This window comes from Nyctereutes procyonoides, unplaced genomic scaffold (assembly GCF_905146905.1).
Source record: "Nyctereutes procyonoides isolate TBG_1078 unplaced genomic scaffold, NYPRO_anot_genome, whole genome shotgun sequence".
Taxonomy (NCBI): domain Eukaryota; kingdom Metazoa; phylum Chordata; class Mammalia; order Carnivora; family Canidae; genus Nyctereutes; species Nyctereutes procyonoides.
The window spans coordinates 57,504,509-57,521,847 of record NW_026575121.1 but is presented as its reverse complement, the minus strand read 5'-3'; the positions used below and the strand labels follow the sequence as shown (position 1 = coordinate 57,521,847).

The window sequence follows — 17,339 nt, the reverse complement described above, 5'->3', positions numbered from 1 at the left end:
TCTAAATGAGAATCACATACTAAAATGCCCAGGATTTTCCCACACTGACATGGCAGAAATAACTGGTCTGCAGCTACAGATCATGAGGGCAGTGACAGAAAACCAAACACAAATAGCACAATTCTCTCGGGGCAATGGGTTTCTAGATCTTAAACGTTTGAGCTTTCTGAGGTCACCATTCTAGGGAATAACCTAAGATAACAGCAGCGGTTTGTATTCCAATGTCTTCAGACACTTTTAAATATCAAATTGCTGAATGACATGCGGGTGTTCCAAAGAGAGATTCTAGAGGGGCAGGGTGTGCACCTGCCAGACCTCACTGTGAAACAAACACCGAGAGAGAGGGTACGGGTGTGACACGCCAATGATGTATGGCCTCACACACTCGCAGCAAAATGCACAGGGTCCTCATGACATACAGATGGTTTATTCACGTTAAATTTATTTGGTGTTATTAAAAGAAATTAATTTAGGTAGCTTAGGATAATTAACCGTATCTTAGGTGTGCCAAAAATACTTACAGATATCTTACTCGTGTATTCATTCATTTGCCACATAGAAATTTGAGTTCCTACCATGTGGCAGGCTCTAAGATGGTGTTTCTGAATTCAAGGGACATGAACATGACAGCCACTTAAGATACTGTCCAGGGGTACCTGGGGGGCTCAGTGGGTTAAGTGTCTGCCTTCAGCTCAGGTCTTGATCTCAGGGTCCTGGTATCAAGCCCCATGTTGGGCTCCCTGCTCAGTGGGAAGTCTGCTTCTCCCTCTCTCCATTCCTCCTGTTCATGTGCTCTCTCTTTCTCAAATAAAATCTTTAAAATAAAAAGATATTGTTGAGTAAATAAATAAATGACAGAGGCACCATGGCCCAGTGTGGGAGGACATGTGTTTGAAGGTGCCTTCAGGGAATGCCTGGGGTGGCTCAGTGGTTGAGTGTCTGCCTTTGGCTCAGGTCATGACCCCGGGGTCCTGGGATGGAGTCCCACATCAGGTTCCCCACAGGGAGCCTGCTTCTCCCTCTGCTTATGTCTCTGCCTCTCTCTGTGTGTCTCTCATGAATAAATAAAATCTTTATAAACAACAACAACAAAAAACAACAACAACAAAAACCTAAAAAACAAAGGTGGCTTCAGCAAGGATAAGAGAACGGGATCCTTTATGAGCTGGAGAAGAAAACAGCACCAGGTATGACTGATGAGATACTGTGATCATAGGGAAAGTAGGGAGAGGCTGGTATCAAAGTGAAAGCCAGGTTTCCCACCGAGAAATGAGAAAGTGATTGTTATGTTTATTTGATGGGTGAGCCGGGGAGAATGTGGGGAAATGTGGGAGACCTGCATTCAGCTCCAGCCATGTCTTAGGGGCATACTGTGGAATGTCCAGGAAAGCTGTTGGGCCAGGATCTACACAGTAAAAAGGGGAGCAAGTAGGGTTTGGATGGGGTGTGACAGCACACGGCAGGGTCTGAGTCCTAGGACCAATGAGCAGGAGCAAGCTCAGAGTGTAGGAACCCAAGGCCCCAGAAAGAATGAGGACACACATGAGAGTTTCATTTTGTCTCAATTCTCATGAACTTGGATTATTCTAGAGTTATTTCCTACGAAATGATGAAGTTGGAAGGTCAGCCCTGTAGGTGGAGACTCCCAGAGCAGCACACTTCGAGTTCTGAACCTTTTCTTGGTGGGTTATTGTTCAATTATCTTTTCCCACCCTCTAGAGCTCCTGCTCGCATGTGTACTCATTGCAGGATCCTTCTGGCAGTTCCAGAGTGGGTTCTTCCAGTCTACTGTGGCCAGTAAAACCTGCTAACAAAACTTACCAGAACTGTGTAAAAATGAGACCCAGCCAATGAACAAGCACATGCAAGGTGTGTCTTTGGGTAAAATTTCTGTGTTCTATTGTGTGGCCTGTATTTCTGACCTTTATCTTAGTTGCTCATAGGCCTCTCTGGCTCTTCCTTGAATATTTTAGGTGGATGAAGGATCCCAATTAGGTGTCTTCAAATAATGGCAAGTGTTACTGACTATAACTGAAAATCAGTTCTACATTGGGTGAAGGGAGTCAAAAGGTACAAATTCCCAGTTATAAGAGAAGTAAATACTGTAGATACAATGCACAGCATGGTGAACACATGGAGCAAAACTGTTCTGTGTATTTGAAAGATGCTAAGCAAGTAAAACTTAAAAGTTCTCATCACAGGAAAGAAAATTAGCTACGTGTAGTGACGTATGTTCATTAAACTTACTGTGGTGCTCATTTTGCAATCCATACACATATCAGATCACTATGTTGCATACCCCAAACTAACAAACACAATGTTGTACATCAAAAAAATTCAATATTGGGGATGAAGGTGTATTACCTGCTCATCAATGTCATTAATATTTCCTGTTATCAATTCTTTGATATACATTGAAACTTTATTATCAGCTCTCAATGATTCACCCTATAGGCGCTTATCGGACCCATCCCCCAAAGGTATCTACACACCAAAGTGAAACTTTCTATGTGAACAACAATCTCTATGTATATTACATATTTTCAATTCAAGTGTTCTGAGCAAATATAAAAAGAGACTATGTTCAAAATATTTTAAAATATGTACAAGAAAATAAACCTTCTCTCTAACAGCATTGATTTTCACCAATCTTTTTTTATTTCCACAAATTTTGACCAATTTATGGTCAAACTATGGTCCTATTATGATGTCTCCTTTTATTTATAAACTACAGGTTTCTTGGCCTAACAGATTCTCCAACCCAAACAAGAAACTTACATGCTTAAATTTGGACTCAAACATAGGTCTGCTGTAGCCAGATCTGCAGGTTAGGTGTCTCATTATTTGTTTGCTGGCTTCAGACTTGCCTGATCCTCTTTCTCCACTAAAAGAAAACAGAGAGAGAAAACCTAAGTTTATCATTTTGGAGAATGTAGTAAACAATTCAACTAGCAGAGATCATTCTTAGATATGAGGATGGTGAGGGAATGACAGCACAACCTCTAATGAGTGCATGGTATCATCTAACTCTTTCCTTTGATTTGTTCATCTGAAATATTTAGTACATATGTATTGTGTCACACGCCCTATGGTGTACTAGATGCTGAGGGAACATACAGATTTCATGCAATGTCCCTAGATGCTGGGACATCATATCAATGTGATGCAAGCCTGCCATCCAATGTTTCACAGGGTAGAACCACACATATAGGTCTATTACAGCAGACAGGTGTCAGGCTGAAAAGAAAGTCACCGTCCACTTGTCCTCAGCTTCATCAATAAAGGTAAGTGAGGTGGACCCCAAGAGGCAGCCTCTACAGTGAGATGCATGTGTCCTAGAGCCCCACCACATGACCTTGTTAAATCTTTCTGAGCCTTCCAGGAAAGACATTACATCTTCCTCGGGAGATTCATGAAATTTTTCTAAGCTTTCCTTGTCTTTTCTTCAAAATGAACACAGAGAAAACATCTCCTAAAACTAAGTTATAAAATGGTCAGATGTGACCAGGTGAGTAAGGTCCCTGGCATGCAGCGGGTCCTAAAACGGCCAAGTTGCCTCGTGAGGCAGCTGTTGGTCTAACCTTCCATGTGTTCTGTTCTCCTTCAATCTAGGAATAAGCACTAACCAAACTTGTTATTCATAGTGACAATACCTTTGATATTTCTCAGGCATACTTCATAACTCATCCAATTCATTATTTAAAGATTTATTTATTTATGTATTTTAGAGAAAGAAAGAGCACAAGTTGTGGGGGGGCAGAGGGAGAGGGAGAGAATCTCAAGCAGACTCCATGCTGAGTGCAGAACCTGCCACAGGGTTTGATTTCATGATCCTGAGATCATGAGCTGAGCCGAAACCAAGAGTCAGAATAACAGAATAACATTTCTGACATGAGATGAGAGGTGAGCTGATTCTTGAAGAAGGGGTAGCATGGGAGGCAGCATTCATTTAACAAAAAAATCTCAATCAGTACTTCCTGAGCATGTACTGTGCAGCTGAACCAGGTGGTGAGTCTATCACGGTAGATGAGGCTGGAGGTCCACATGAAGACCCAGGCACCTGTGAAGGTGTAGCTGCACAGGAGGTTGTGAGAATGACCCCCTTCCACCTAACTACTGTGTGCACTCTATCACGACATGTAGGTGTAGAGAAGATGATCACCAGTTCTCTTAGCTAGCTAAGATCACATGCATTTTAACCATCCCATAACATCTCAGAATGGCCATCCATATTCCATGCAAACTCTGAGTAAAAGGCAAGGGAATAAAACTAAAAAATGATATGGGATATTTTATGAAAGAGTTGACTCTTTAGGATATCTTATTAAAACTAAAAATCCTAGTTCAGCGTATTCAAGAAACATTCCTTGATCTGAAAAACCATCAATGATTCAACTAGAAATTGACCAAAGTTTTTGGGTGGTGCCAAACATGGACCCATAAGAATTGTAAAGCTTATCTGAACAGCCTTGTCTGCTAAATCTGCACATGATAGAGACAGACCCTATAGTGCCTATTTCACAAGTTACTTGTATGTTCAGCATATAACATTAATTTAGATTTGCTCCCCACACTGTTAGGATAATGAATTTTTGTCACGTGTGCTCTAACAATTAATTAAAACCATCCATCAAGGACTTCAGAAAATTAAAGATAAGATAGATTATGGTGAACACCAAATTCTCAGTTACAACCGAGGACAAAAATCTGAAAATTAGGGCAGCCTGGGTGGCTCAGCGGTTTAGTGCCGCCTTCAACCCAGGGCATGATCCTGGAGACCCAGGATCGAGTCCCACATCGGGTTCCCTGCATGGAGCCTGCTTCTCCCTCTGCCTGTGTCTCTGCCTCTCTCTCTCTCTCGTGAATAAATAAAATATTTTTTTAAAAAATATGAAAATCATTAAAAAACTATTCCTCAAGATGAAGCCTAGTGTGCTGGTGGGGCCTATAATTATCAACAAAGTGAAAAATAAAATTAAAATTTTTAAATAAAATTTTAAAATTTCTGCCCTCATCCTAAGTTATATACTACATCTATTCCAGAAATATTTGTATGTTGATCTCCAAATTTTAAATTATCCTTCATAAATGCTGCTTATAAAACACAATAGACTTTCTTGGGGTGTCTGGGTGGCAGTTAAGCATCCAACTCTTGGTTTGGGCTCAGGTCATGATCTCGGTCAGGGTCTTGAAGTTGAGCCCCGTGTAGGGCTCTACACTCTCCAGATAGTCTTAGCAGAGCCCTACATGGGGAAAAACTCTTTCCCTCTCCCCATGCCCTTCCCTCCTGATCTCTCTCTTTCTCAAATAAATAAATCCTTTAAAGACAAACTAGACCCTCAAAAATGATCTTTAAACAATGTATTTAGCTAAATTCTAAATTTACAAATTTTAATAAATTAGTATAATACGTGCAGAAAGACTTTATCTTAGTCAAGACAATCAAGGAGACAGAGAAGCCACATAAAAACATCAATTCTGAAAGAAGAGAATGACAGAAATAATAAGTCCTTGGGATCACAGATTTTTTCTTCATTTCTTGAAACCTGAATGGGGAAATCCTTTTTTCTTTTTTTAGAAAAATTGATATGTACATGGCATTATTAGCCTTTAGAAATGTCCCAAAGAAATACTGCTTCTGCAGGATATTAACAAGTCCTACTGGAAAAACAATTCCATGAGCAAATCCATGTGAAAAAGCATTGGGTTAAAGATAAACAGGTTAATTTACTGAAAGAACTCGCTAGATACTGTGAAATCTATAACAGGCAGATTCCCAAAGGACAATTCATTGGCAACTCAGAACTTTGCTATGGACCAATGTCTTTCAAGAAAATTCAGTGGATTCAATAAATATTTAGGAAAACCCATGGATTCGTGGCCATCATTTTGGGAAACCTGGGATGGGCTGCCGGAAACCCCAGGAGCCAACCATGTACCTGAGGAGCCAGCCATGTACTGGTGTCTGGGTGTGAGAGTGGGGGAGCCTCATTCAGGCCCAGAAGCCAGACTGTGGGCTCACATCCCACATACAGCATCCACTGGACCCTAGACTAATGCATCACCATTTGCTAATTCGTACTCTTGGGCTCACATCCCAGATTCATTATTTACTAATTGGAGACCCAAGACAAGGGGTTACTCCTCCTAATAAACAGTTATCTGACACATAAAATCATGATGCTGATAATAATACCCATCTTATAAGATTGTTAAGCAACAGATAAGGGAATACATGGAAAGCACCTTCTGGAGGGTCTGGCACTTATTAAGTTCTCAATAAACATCAGTTGTTATTACTGCCCATACTAGTGTATATGCCCCACCATCTCATTATTTTAGAAATGTTCCCCTTTTTGGTCAAAGTTAGACTAGAGAATCCACCAGGTAAAGCAGGTAAGAATACAGTCACCTGACTGAAGAATAGCTATGGCCACCACTGCCCCTACGCCTCTCTTACCCTGGGAACACTTTAGAACAAGCGTAAAAGCAACTCTTTGCATGCTATTTTGAAAATCAGAACACTGAAGTTTGCAAGCCGTCCATCTGACCCTCTATGGAACTTCTGATCAAATTGATAATGTAAAAGTGCATAAATAAATGCTTATTTAAGTACTTAAATGTCTTCTGGGTTCTGTCCAGGTGTTCATGTTTACTCTCTTTCATCGCACTTTGATGAGTTATGCAAAACTTTAACTGATTATAACTCGGGCAAAGCCTTGAGGATTTACAGAAGTCCCCTCTGGTAGACGTTGCTCCTAATATGAAACATAATTCTCATGCAGATCTTATTTGAATATCTAAATAATTCTTTAATCCTTTATCAGTACATAATCACATTTCACCTCTACTTCTTCAGTTCCTGTGTGTCTGTGTGTGTGTGCGTGGTAAGTGTGAAGCTTTGTTTCAGTGATTGCCCTGAGCATCTGGCTATTTATTAGCTAATGTTGCCATTATATTTCAGTATAAAATACTTTTGGGCAATACTTTGGTAAAATACAAGGAAAGGTATATACCTAGAAGCAGGTGGGAAAACCCACAATCGCAAGGTAATAATTTGTACCCTGAATTTTGGACAGTACCACATAGTGGGTGCTACTAGTGGGTACTTTTCTTTCCCCATGATTTCTGAGGTTTGAAAGCAAAAACACTGGTTCTAAGCAATAAATCTTCAAAATGAATTGAGCTTCAGGTTAAGTGCATGGATATTGATTTAGCCACACTTGGGGCTATTTCTAAGAAGACAGATGCTCCTCCTTGTAATGAGTCAAATGTATTTATTGCAAAGACATGGGACCGCCTCATGCCCAAGCTCCCAGTGCAGCACTGAGCATTGGGGGGTGAGGGGCGGGCACGGGGCGGCTCACCTAAGGATGAAGCACTGTGGGCGCTGCTCCTGGAAAAGCTGGTGAAAGGCTCTCTCAGCGCAGGAGAAGATGTGCGGTGGCAGAGACGAGCAGGGCTGCCCGGTGCTGCTGAGATACAGCTGAGACACCTGCCAAGCAGTGCAGGAAACAGACAACCATGAGAAGGTTCAGGCTCTTCCTCGTCAGGACACAGTTGACTTATTTCCAATATTCAAACTGCCAAGGAAACTCTATTTCTGAGACTCATTTGTAATTATGAAACGTTCAGGAAATTATGCCCCTTTCAGCATGTTTTAAATGTTCACAATGATAAAAACAGAGGCAGATATTTGATCCTTCATTACTTGGTTCACAAGCTTGAAATTATTCTGCTGTCCTTAAGCAGAGCAATTCACACAAATTCAGTTTGATAGAAAGCCACGAAGTAAGGGGCACCTGCGGTAATTGCATCACATGCAACAACTCTCGGAAACATTCCATTTCAGTAACGTGAGACAGAAAGGATTTTTAATCCAAGTAGAAACCAATTGCAGCTGAAACACAGAAGAATTTACAAACTTCTCAGAGAAACAAAAATTAACTTAGTTACAGTGACATAGTGATTTATGAGGATTGCCATGGGGCCAGCCTGGGTAGTTCTTTTGAGTTTCTAGTAAATTCTGTTACATTAGAATACACACTGGATGATGGGGAGATGTCTGAATCATGAAGGAATATCAGACAAAATTAACTTTTCTTTTACAAAATAACTGGCAAGTAGCCTTACGATGTCAGGGTTGGGAAGTTCATCAGAAGATGGAGGGATGTGTTCAGGCAAGATCAAAGTGCATCCATCCTGTCACGGCGGCCTGGGTCTTTGGTTCTATGGGCATTAGGGGGCTGATGGGAAAGACCTGGATGAGGCATTTTGACTGGATGGTCACAGCGCATCAGGAGCACTTCCCTGATTCTAGGGGTGGAATGGAGGTTACACAGGTGAATGAATGCCTTTGTTTGTAGGAAATGCACAATGCATGTATTCAAGGTTGATCGGATAGCATACCAGTAAATCATTTGAAAATGGCTGGAGAAAAAAGTTGTTTGTGCTATTTAACTGCAAATTCATAATATGTCTGAAGTTATTTAAAATCATAGGGAAAATACTTTTTTAAAAAAATAGGATACATGGATTGGGATGCCTAGGTGACTTAGTCAGTTAAGCATCTGACTCTCGATTTTGGATCAGGTCATGATCTCAGAGTCATGACACTGAGCCCTGCATTGAGCTCCGTGGTCAGTGCAGGGTCTACCTGAGATTCTCTCTCTCCCTCTCCTTCTGCCCATTTCCCCGCTTTCACACACACTCTCTCACTAAATAAATAAAACCTTTAAAAAATAAAACTGAATAAATGATCTACATTTATAAGAAATAATTGAATGAATCTTGCAAACATAACATTGAAGTGGAATCTACCAGACATATGAGAGAACATTCTATAAGATAAAGTATAAAACCAGGTAAAGCTAATCTACACTGTTAGAAGTCAGGTCAGTGGTGATGATGAAAGATGATCAGCTGTCTACATGATGAGATGAAGTGCAGTGAGTGACACAGGCATGTGACTTGGGGTCAGGTTATTATTGACCTTCGGATGCTACATCAGAAGAAGGAGGTCCCCGGTTGACCTTGACCCCAGTTGACCTTGACCATGGGTAACTGAGACCATGGAAAGTGAAACCACAGGTAAGTGGGACAACCATATATGTGAACATATACAAGACTGGATGAGGGGCACCTGGGTGGCTCAGTCAGTGAAGTGTCTGTGCCTTTGTCTCAGGTCATAATCCCAGGGTCCTGGGATTGAGCCCCATATCAGGCTCCCTGCTCTGCTCTCTCTCTCTCAAATAAATAAATAAATAAATAATAATAAATAAATAAATAAATAAATAATCTTTTTAAAAAGCCTGCATGAAAGGATAATAGTTATGGGAGAGTGTCATTGCTTATGAAAAGGCATTTGTCTGTGTTGATAGCACACAAAACCATCTAATCTAAGACATCATATAATTATAACATAGCTTTATTTTCTGTTCTAGACAGAAAACAAATGTCACAGTTGAAGTAGGGCACTGTGTGTTTTTAGCACATCTCTATAGCTGTATCCCAAGCTCAGGAGTGTATGTGACCAAGCACTTCTTTATTTGAAATAGTTCTCAGATTTTTGTACTGGTAATTATTCCTTTAAAATGGATAACAAGTCTATGGCCATAAAAAAATTAAAAAATAAAAAAATAAAATGGATAACAAAATAAGTGTTGATAGTGATGTATACATTGTAACTCATAAACCAACCAGGCTGTTCTAGCCCAGCTCTATTTCTTTGCAGGATAAATTTCTGTTCCTTTTGCAAACTTGTACTAACACCATTTCATGTCCCAAGTCTAACATGGGCCTAATCAAATTTCAACAGAATGTTTTTATTTTTATTTTTTTTCAGAATGTTTTTAAACTCCATTTGTAAAATCTTATTGAGAATTTCCTTAGACATTACAAACAAGGCAAGACAGAAGAGAGTCAGGAGCATATACAACTCCTACTCCATTGCTTCAAATTTCACATCTTCTCTTAAGGCCAACTTTCGCTAGACATTAGACATGTAAGGGATCTTGGGTATCTAAGTTTTTTCATGATAACCAAACTAATAATGTTTCTCAGATCCCTTCTCTTAAAAATCCTCTCCTTTCCATACAGTGTTAAACTTTATATTGTAGACTATTCCATTGCTACCTCCTGGTAATACTTAGCTCGATGCTGATTCTATGCTTTATAAGTAATGTAAATACAAAATAATAATGCTAATAGAATAGTGCATTTAATTAAGATAATAATCAATTCTACTTAATTATTTCTATTGAAGCGTGAAGATTTTCACTTCTGTTTCAGTTTTCTGACAAGCCATGTAACCTTTAGGCTGGTTATCATTGCCACTACTGTTTTTATTATCAATATTATTGCATATTCTCATCAGGTCCAGCCACTACCACCAGCAACAGCCACTCCCTTCCCATATGCCTTCTCTCTCCACCTTATTCTGTCCACATCTGCATCATTTGGGAACACAAGGATTCTGGGTAGGGAAAATTTTTAGTGCACTATTGGAGCTCATGGGTGAGAGGGCATCATATCAGCCTCAGTCATGGGTAACTTCCTTTGCTGCACTCTATTTCTAATGAATAAGGTCTTTTTTTTTTTAATGGATCACCCCCCTCCTACTTTCCACTGTGCATGACACTTCCCAATAAACTGGGGGGAGATTGAAGAGTCCTGCCTTGTTCTGATTTCTGAAACCAATCATGCAGTTCCACAACTGGTGAGAAGGCCATACAGAGGCTCCCCAGCTGTCCAGGACCCCTAACCTGGTGGAACCTCCCTCATGTCAACAGCTTGATGTGCATAGGCTCTTGGCTTCACACTACGGTAGAAATATGTCACTCTACTTGCCTGATTGGATTACCTACCCATTATCTATATAGCCTTATCTAGATGACATATTCTGGAAAAAAATATCTGTTTTTTTACAAAGGTTCACACATAATAATGAACAAAATTGCCTCTGGACTCAGCATTTGTGCCACTGAAAACAGTCTGTCATGCATTTGCTCTGTGGTTACATGACCTGGATTTAAATTCTCTTCCTCTTATTCATGGAAGACTTTAGAAAATTTCTCAAATCTACTATAGGCTTGGGTTTTTAAATTCCAGAGTGGAAATAATAATTCTCATATAGATTGCATTGCCTTTTGTGATTACTGTGATGATGATATATGTAGAGCCCTTTGCAGCAGACCTGCCACATGACAAGCCCTAGACAATGCCGCATCCTCTTTCCAGCCCCACTCGTCCAGAAGTGATAAACTCCGTTCAAACCAGCGACTCGCCAAACTCAAACATGGCAATGGAGATATTAGACCAGCACCAAGTGGAATCTGAAATTAAATTAAGCCCTAAGACTGGCATCCCATACCAGATGCTATTTTACACAGTGGGAGACCTTAATCTCATTGCCAGTAACGGACAAAAAGAATATGGGTGTTGATCATTTCTATACCCTTGTGTACTTGAAAATACAATCTTGAGAAATTATCTCCAGGTATTTTATCTGGAATGGTATCTCATTTTGCACATTGAGATTTCAAGGTGATATAACTTTGGTTTGTGAAGTTCATAGTAAAAGAAACAGTGAGAAATACCTGAGACAAGTCTGACGTCAATGTTTGAGGGGCCAATGGGTATCTACTGCTGAAAGGTCCACTCTCATGACATTCACATGTTCACTGGTTTCCACAATGATACAAACACCAAGATGTTCATCCTTTCTGATTACTAACTCAACAATGCATTAGACCTGGCTCTTTTCTTTTTAAAAAATATAAATATTTATTTATTTGAGAGGGTGGGAGGAGAGTGCACAATAGGGAAGGGGTAGAGGCAGGGAGAGAAGCAGACTCCCTACTGAACAGGGAGCCTGAAACAGAGCTTATCCCTGGACACTGAGATCATGACCTGAGCCAAAAGCAGATGCTTAACCAGCTGAGCCACCCAGGAGCCTCTAGACCTGGTTCTGTAGTAGCCAACAACTGCCCTGTCATTGTGGTCTCCCCATCTCTCCTCCCTTCTCTCCCTACTCCCTTTCCCTATCCTCCTCCTCCTTCATTGCTTTCTATTATTTTTCTACCTCATTCTTAAGCTTGGTGTGAATCCTAGAAATCTTACAAAATGAAATATCTATGTGAATTATTCCTAATCTTGCATCCAATGTAGAACCTCAACATTATTTCAATGTAATCACCAAAAACTTCATATATTCACCTGACCCTGGTTTTCCTCATCAATTTCTCTTTTCTTCCATTTTTTTTTTCATTACAGATTCTCCTCAACCCACAAACTCAAAACCTATATCTTCAAGGGATGCTTTTTTCTTGTTTGTTTCTCAGGTGAAATTCTCTGCAGATTCTTATTATCTTTTCACAGATTCACTCAACTTCTGCCCATTGCCACTAGAGCCTCCACACAGGCCCAAATAGGCTTGCTTTTGGATTATTTCAGTAGCTACTAATTAGTCTTCTTGCTCAAATGTTTTTTTTTTTCTCAAACTGATGACGACAGACTTGTAAACAGTATTTGTATCAGACTTGTTTGTTTTCTATAGGTCTTTATTTTTCAAAATTAAAACCCAAACTCTCTAACTCAGTTTTATACTCTAGATCTAAACCAGATTTTTCAATTCTGTAGCTTTTTGAACTTCTTGCTCTTATAAGATTGGTCTGTGCCTTCTTCTCAATGATCCTATTTTTTTTTGTCCCCATAATGTAGTTCTAGATAATTCTCCCAAGTATACCTCTTACCAGACTCTTATTCTTAATAATTCCCTAAGATTTGTACCAATCATATTGCTTTTCCACATTCCTTTTTTAACTTGATAAGATTTATTTCCCTCCAGCCTCCTGACTCATCAGTTAACAGTATGCAGTCTCAATACAGCTATCTTACTGTCCTCAGCCACAAGAGAAATCTGTGATTATTTTTTATCATTATTTATGAATTATCTTTAGAATGTCAATGCAGTTCTTAAGGATGAGGAGACTCTTAGCATCTCCAAATATCTAGTATAGCATATTGTGTTTAATCGACTCAATACATGCTTCTTTTTGCAAAGTTTGTTCAGAAAGATCTGGCCACTTTTCCATTTACTCCTCCCCTACCTCTTACAGGTTTATTTATTTATTTTTTTTAATTTTTTTTTAATTTATGATAGTCACACACACACAGAGAGAGAGAGAGAGAGAGAGAGAGAGAGGCAGAGACACAGGCAGAGGGAGAAGCAGGCCCCACGCACCGGGAGCCCGACGTGGGACTCAATCCCGGGTCTCCAGGATCGCGCCCTGGGCCAAAGGCAGGCACTAAACCGCTGTGCCACCCAGGGATCCCCCCTCTTACAGGTTTAAAATGTCACTTGCCTTCAGCATAAATAAGCAGCACAATAATGAGGCCCTTTCTGTTGGTGATACTTCATTTACAACTGTCTGCCTACTGGCCCACTAAGCGCCACTCCTCCCTAGTGACTGTTCACATCACATCAACATTGCTTATGGCCAGAAGCCACCTCATGGAGAGGGCTGCCTGCTGCTATGTTTTATATTAGTCTCACAATGCAATTCAACACAGAGTGCTCTACATCCGTGATTAATGGCCTCCTAGAAATAACAAATGAATGTTATACAAAGCCTAATATAACATAGTTAATGGTAACAAAATTAAAGTGAGCTGCAGATGATGCATGTGGAGTTCTTTTCAATATGAAACACAGTGTTATCCTCTTGGCCTACATAATCTTTACAGATATAATCATATTCAGTGTCTTAGTTTCTTCTTTTATTAAACTAATGAGGGAAGAAACTAAACTATCTGAACAAAATTTATTAAAGATAATAAGCACATTAAAAAAAATAAAAAATAAAGATAATAAGCATACATATAATTACATAATCAATAGACATAAAAATAAATGAAACTTTCTCTTGCATGCCCATAAGACAATGAGATAACTTGATGTGGTTCAGTACACAAGTAACTGATTTAAAATTGCAAGGTACTAATATTGCTACAGAGGATGCCCACTAATTCAACCTAAAAATTAAGTCCTTATATCTACCTAATATCTATAACTATATTATGAGTTATTACTTATATACCAGGAAAATACACACTATTTGATTCTACATAGTGGAAGTGAATTTCAGAAGTACCAGACACAGTAAAATCTCACTATGACCTATAAAAAGTGGGCAATTTTATTGTAAGCTTTTTTATCAGTGCATATTTCACCTAAATATATTTATTTTCCCCTTACATTCTACACCAGGGTCCATTGGAAATGATGGATATAAAGGATGATACATAGAAGTTACATGCTGCGCTCACCATTTTAAGTTTTAATGAACTGTTCATGCAAAAATTTCAATGTATCATGTTTTATTCCTACATTAATAAAGAACTATGTCTCTAAATGTCTCTCCTTTTCTCTATGAACATGTATTTCTGAAAGACCTGCAAATGCAACATGTTATTTGAAGCCATAAAACTACCACCCTGTTAACACCCTAAAAACAAACAAGCCACAAAATCATAAGTCTGTTCCATTTGAGATACAATATAACATGACAAGTAATGCCATACTAAAACAATTTATTATGTTATATTTCTCCTAATACTTAGAATTTGACCTCTAGATCTATAGAAGCATTTACATAATATCTATGTATGTATATATTTTATGCAATTATTTAAAACTACCTTTTCTCTCACCCTAAGCTTCTTATCGACCCTATAATCCAATATAATACCATAATAGCACATTAATAGTCAGCTTTAAGTAGCAGGGGTTCTCTCTCTCTCTTAAATTAAATAATAAAGAACTTGTGAAGTACCAAAGATTCAGAAAGTTGTGTTTAAAGCAAAATAAAAAGCCCTAAATACTTATTTATGAATAGCAGAAAAGTGACCTCATAACTATATAATTTCAATGACTATCAAGTGAAACTCCAAGAACTTAGAAAGAAGGAGACCATAAAAATAAAAAGTAGAAATCAATTGTATAAAGAATAAATATACAGTAGAAAAAAATTTAAGTCAGGAAATGTTTTTCTTAGAAAAGATTAATACAATCAAGAAATTCCTAGCAAATTGATTTTAAAAAGCCACAGAAGGCATGCATGACAAGCACTGGGAAGGAAAATAAATCATTCAAAAGTCTACAAACATTTAAAAAATAAATAGGACTCATGAATAATTAAATGCCCAAAACTTTGGGACATAAAATATAATGAACAAAATCATTGAAAAGCAAAATTATTAAGAACTGACATAAAAAGAAATAAAAATACGAACGGTCCATATGTCTGTTTAATCATCACAGATGAGGTTAACTTCCTCCTCCAACAGAACTCCAGAGATCACTGCAGGTGATTGCTCCTGATCTGGTCTGTCACATGCCCACACACTCAGGTTGCCCAAAGCTAAGGCTGGGATCAGCCTGAGTGCAATGAGGACAGTGGGCAAGGTGCAGCAGTTTTAAAGCAAGAGTAGAAGGGACTTTGGTAAGAAGGGTGGGGGTTGGGGTAGTGAAGGGACACTCTTTATCTCAGGCAGTATTTCTATAAGAATTCTTCATTGATTCCTTGGAAGCTCAAAGAAGGTGTTCTCTCTTCCTCCCTTTTCTCCTCCAGTCTCCCTCTTATTACCACCCCACCCAATATCTATGAGCAAATCTCTGCTTCAGGAATACATGTCTGCTCCCCTCTCCTGTTTGTCATGCTCCTGCTCCCTTGGAGGGATTCTGCTTCAACTGGAACCAGCCTTGTGCTTACAAAAAAATAGAGCACTTGCATGATGATGATATTTTTACTCTTTACCACTTGAAAATCATCCTGTGTTTTCAGTTGCCCGGAATAATTTTCCAAAAGCAATTTCTCTTTGAATTTTGAGAATCTCATAATTAAAAATGGAAAGTCATTTGGAAAAATGTGTAAGATTCAATATTATCCTTTCTTATTCTAATTGTTTTAACATCATAGAACTTTTCTGAAAGAGGTTATGATGTTGAAATAAGGACTATAAACCAACGATCTTGAATTAGTCAAGAAGGTATGGAAAGTAGAGGAATATACTATTTAATTTTAGAAGTCTGTCTAGTGACTACAATTATAAGAAAATTACACATTATAAGTGTAAAGGAATATTTTGATGACATTCTTTTCCATTTTTATCTCAGAACAAATTAAAGTCGCTATTATGCAAATATTCAATTTAGAATTTTCTGAGAAGTTTTACTTTACTTACTGTTTTGGAGTATCTTCTTAATCTATCACATCATTCTTGATGTGAATAAGTATGGCTCTGGTGCTACCCTTACATTTTTAAATTAAATTTGAAATGTTATACATACCATGGTGGAATATATTGGAAGCTCCTTGAATGGGTTAACAAGCAAGAGGATGTCTCCAATAAAAGTCTGTTAAAAAAAAAAGATATAAATAGTTGGTGGACTTTATAAATAGAACATTTAAAATTAAAAATGGACTTTATAAATAGAACATTTAAAATTAAACATTTTTAATTAAAAATTAAAAATTAAAAATAAAAATTTTAATTATATTAAAAATAATAATAATAATAAAAATAAAAAAAATGCACAACTGAAAAATGAATAAAGCACAAAAAGCAAATAAAAATATTTTTGTAATAAAAAAGGGACAAGTAATGAGATATAAAGGCACAAAGAACACAAGGAATAAATAGAAGTCAAATAATAAAATGACAGATTCAACCCCCCCAAATCAGGAATTACATCAAATATAAAGATACTAAATGCTCTAATCGAAGGATAAAGATTATAGACCAGATTAAACTACTAAATATATAAAGACAATTTAGAAGTAAAAAGATAAAGAAAGATATACCTGCAAACTATAATAACAACAAAAATGTGGTTTACTACACTCAATTCACACATACACAAAAATAAAAGTTATGAAAAGGAACATTTCATAATGATAAAATGTTAAACCAGTTGGAAAGATTCAGCATTTAAGATATCTATGAAACTAAAATCTAGCACAAAATATACAAAGCAAAAACAACTGTAAGGAGAAGAATAAATTCACAATAATAGTCAATATTTTAAACAATCTTTTTCTCAGTAACTCATGGAATAAGGAGACAAAATTTTGAAATAGAGAATTACCAAGTGATTAATTGACTTATATACAACACTGTTATCTAACAATTCATTGAAATTGAACACAGACTAGTTTCATTACATTTAAAGGACTTGAATCACAGAGCATATAGTCTGGTCATGTAGAATTAAGACAAATTAATACTGTATATCTAGAAAACCACCCACTGTTTGGGAATTATATAATGCATCTGCA

At 37.9% G+C, this 17,339-nt stretch overlaps 1 protein-coding gene across 1 annotated transcript in view; it reads right to left on the bottom strand.

Moving 5' to 3' along the window:
• MYO16 (myosin XVI) overlaps window positions 1-17,339 on the bottom strand; it is a 444,013-nt gene that overhangs the window by 275,514 nt on the left and 151,160 nt on the right. Inside the window, exons 11-13 of the mRNA XM_055335623.1 lie at window positions 16,352-16,417; window positions 7,368-7,495; window positions 2,779-2,884 (exon numbers count right to left, since the gene is read on the bottom strand). Of these exons, the coding sequence (XP_055191598.1) occupies window positions 2,779-2,884; window positions 7,368-7,495; window positions 16,352-16,417 (300 nt within the window). The remainder of the gene's footprint in view (window positions 1-2,778; window positions 2,885-7,367; window positions 7,496-16,351; window positions 16,418-17,339) is intronic.